The following is a 628-nucleotide window of genomic DNA, read 5'->3' as shown; positions in this document are numbered from 1 at the left end:
GCACCGCGGGGCGGGCGGCACAGCGACCAACTGCACTCCGCTGCCGGACAGGGGTGTCGGCAGAGCCGGCGAAAAACGGGGCCAGAGCAAACCCTCCCGCCTGGAGGCTGGGAGCAGGCACGGCCGCGGCCGCCCGGCACTCCCTGAGGAGGGACGCTGCCCCTCGCCTCCTGTTCCGCAACGCAAAGGCCATCTCCATGTCCTCCGCACGTGCCCACCGGAGAGGCTACGTGACCGCAGGGCTACCGGATCCTCTCCCGTAGCAGCACACACAGTGCCCGGAGCTTCCTCCGTCCCTTCCCTGTCCTCCCTAGTGCTGGCGGCCCTGAGCCCGGCTGAGCACAAAGTGGTCGCAGAGCAGGAGCAGGGCATCGAACCGCTGGAGCCGCTGCAGAGCCTGGGCCAGGAGCGGGATGGTGACCACGTGTCCCGCGTAGGCGAAGTGGGCGACGAGCTGCTCAAATCCAGATATCCGTCCCAGCAGCTGGGGCGCGACCCCCAGCTCCAGCGCCACGTGGCTGAAGTTCTTCACGCCGTTCAAGGAGGGGTCCAGCAGGAAGGCAAGCGACTGCACCAAGGAGTGGGGCAGCTCTGCCACCGGCAGACCTGGGGGCAGCAACACAGCAAG

At 68.5% G+C, this 628-nt stretch overlaps 1 protein-coding gene across 1 annotated transcript in view; it reads right to left on the bottom strand.

The window, feature by feature from the left end:
* Positions 1-310: 310 nt before the first annotated feature.
* Positions 311-628, bottom strand: part of EDA2R (ectodysplasin A2 receptor) — a gene marked incomplete at its 5' end in the record, with an annotated part of 4,496 nt that continues 4,178 nt past the window's right edge. The window contains one exon of the mRNA XM_009634522.1: positions 311-606. Coding sequence (XP_009632817.1) covers positions 311-606 — 296 coding nt within the window. The remainder of the gene's footprint in view (positions 607-628) is intronic.

The sequence above is a fragment of the Egretta garzetta genome, unplaced genomic scaffold (assembly GCF_000687185.1).
Source record: "Egretta garzetta isolate BGI_Z169 unplaced genomic scaffold, ASM68718v1 scaffold512, whole genome shotgun sequence".
NCBI lineage: Eukaryota > Metazoa > Chordata > Aves > Pelecaniformes > Ardeidae > Egretta > Egretta garzetta.
This window is presented reverse-complemented; position numbering and strand designations above follow the sequence as displayed.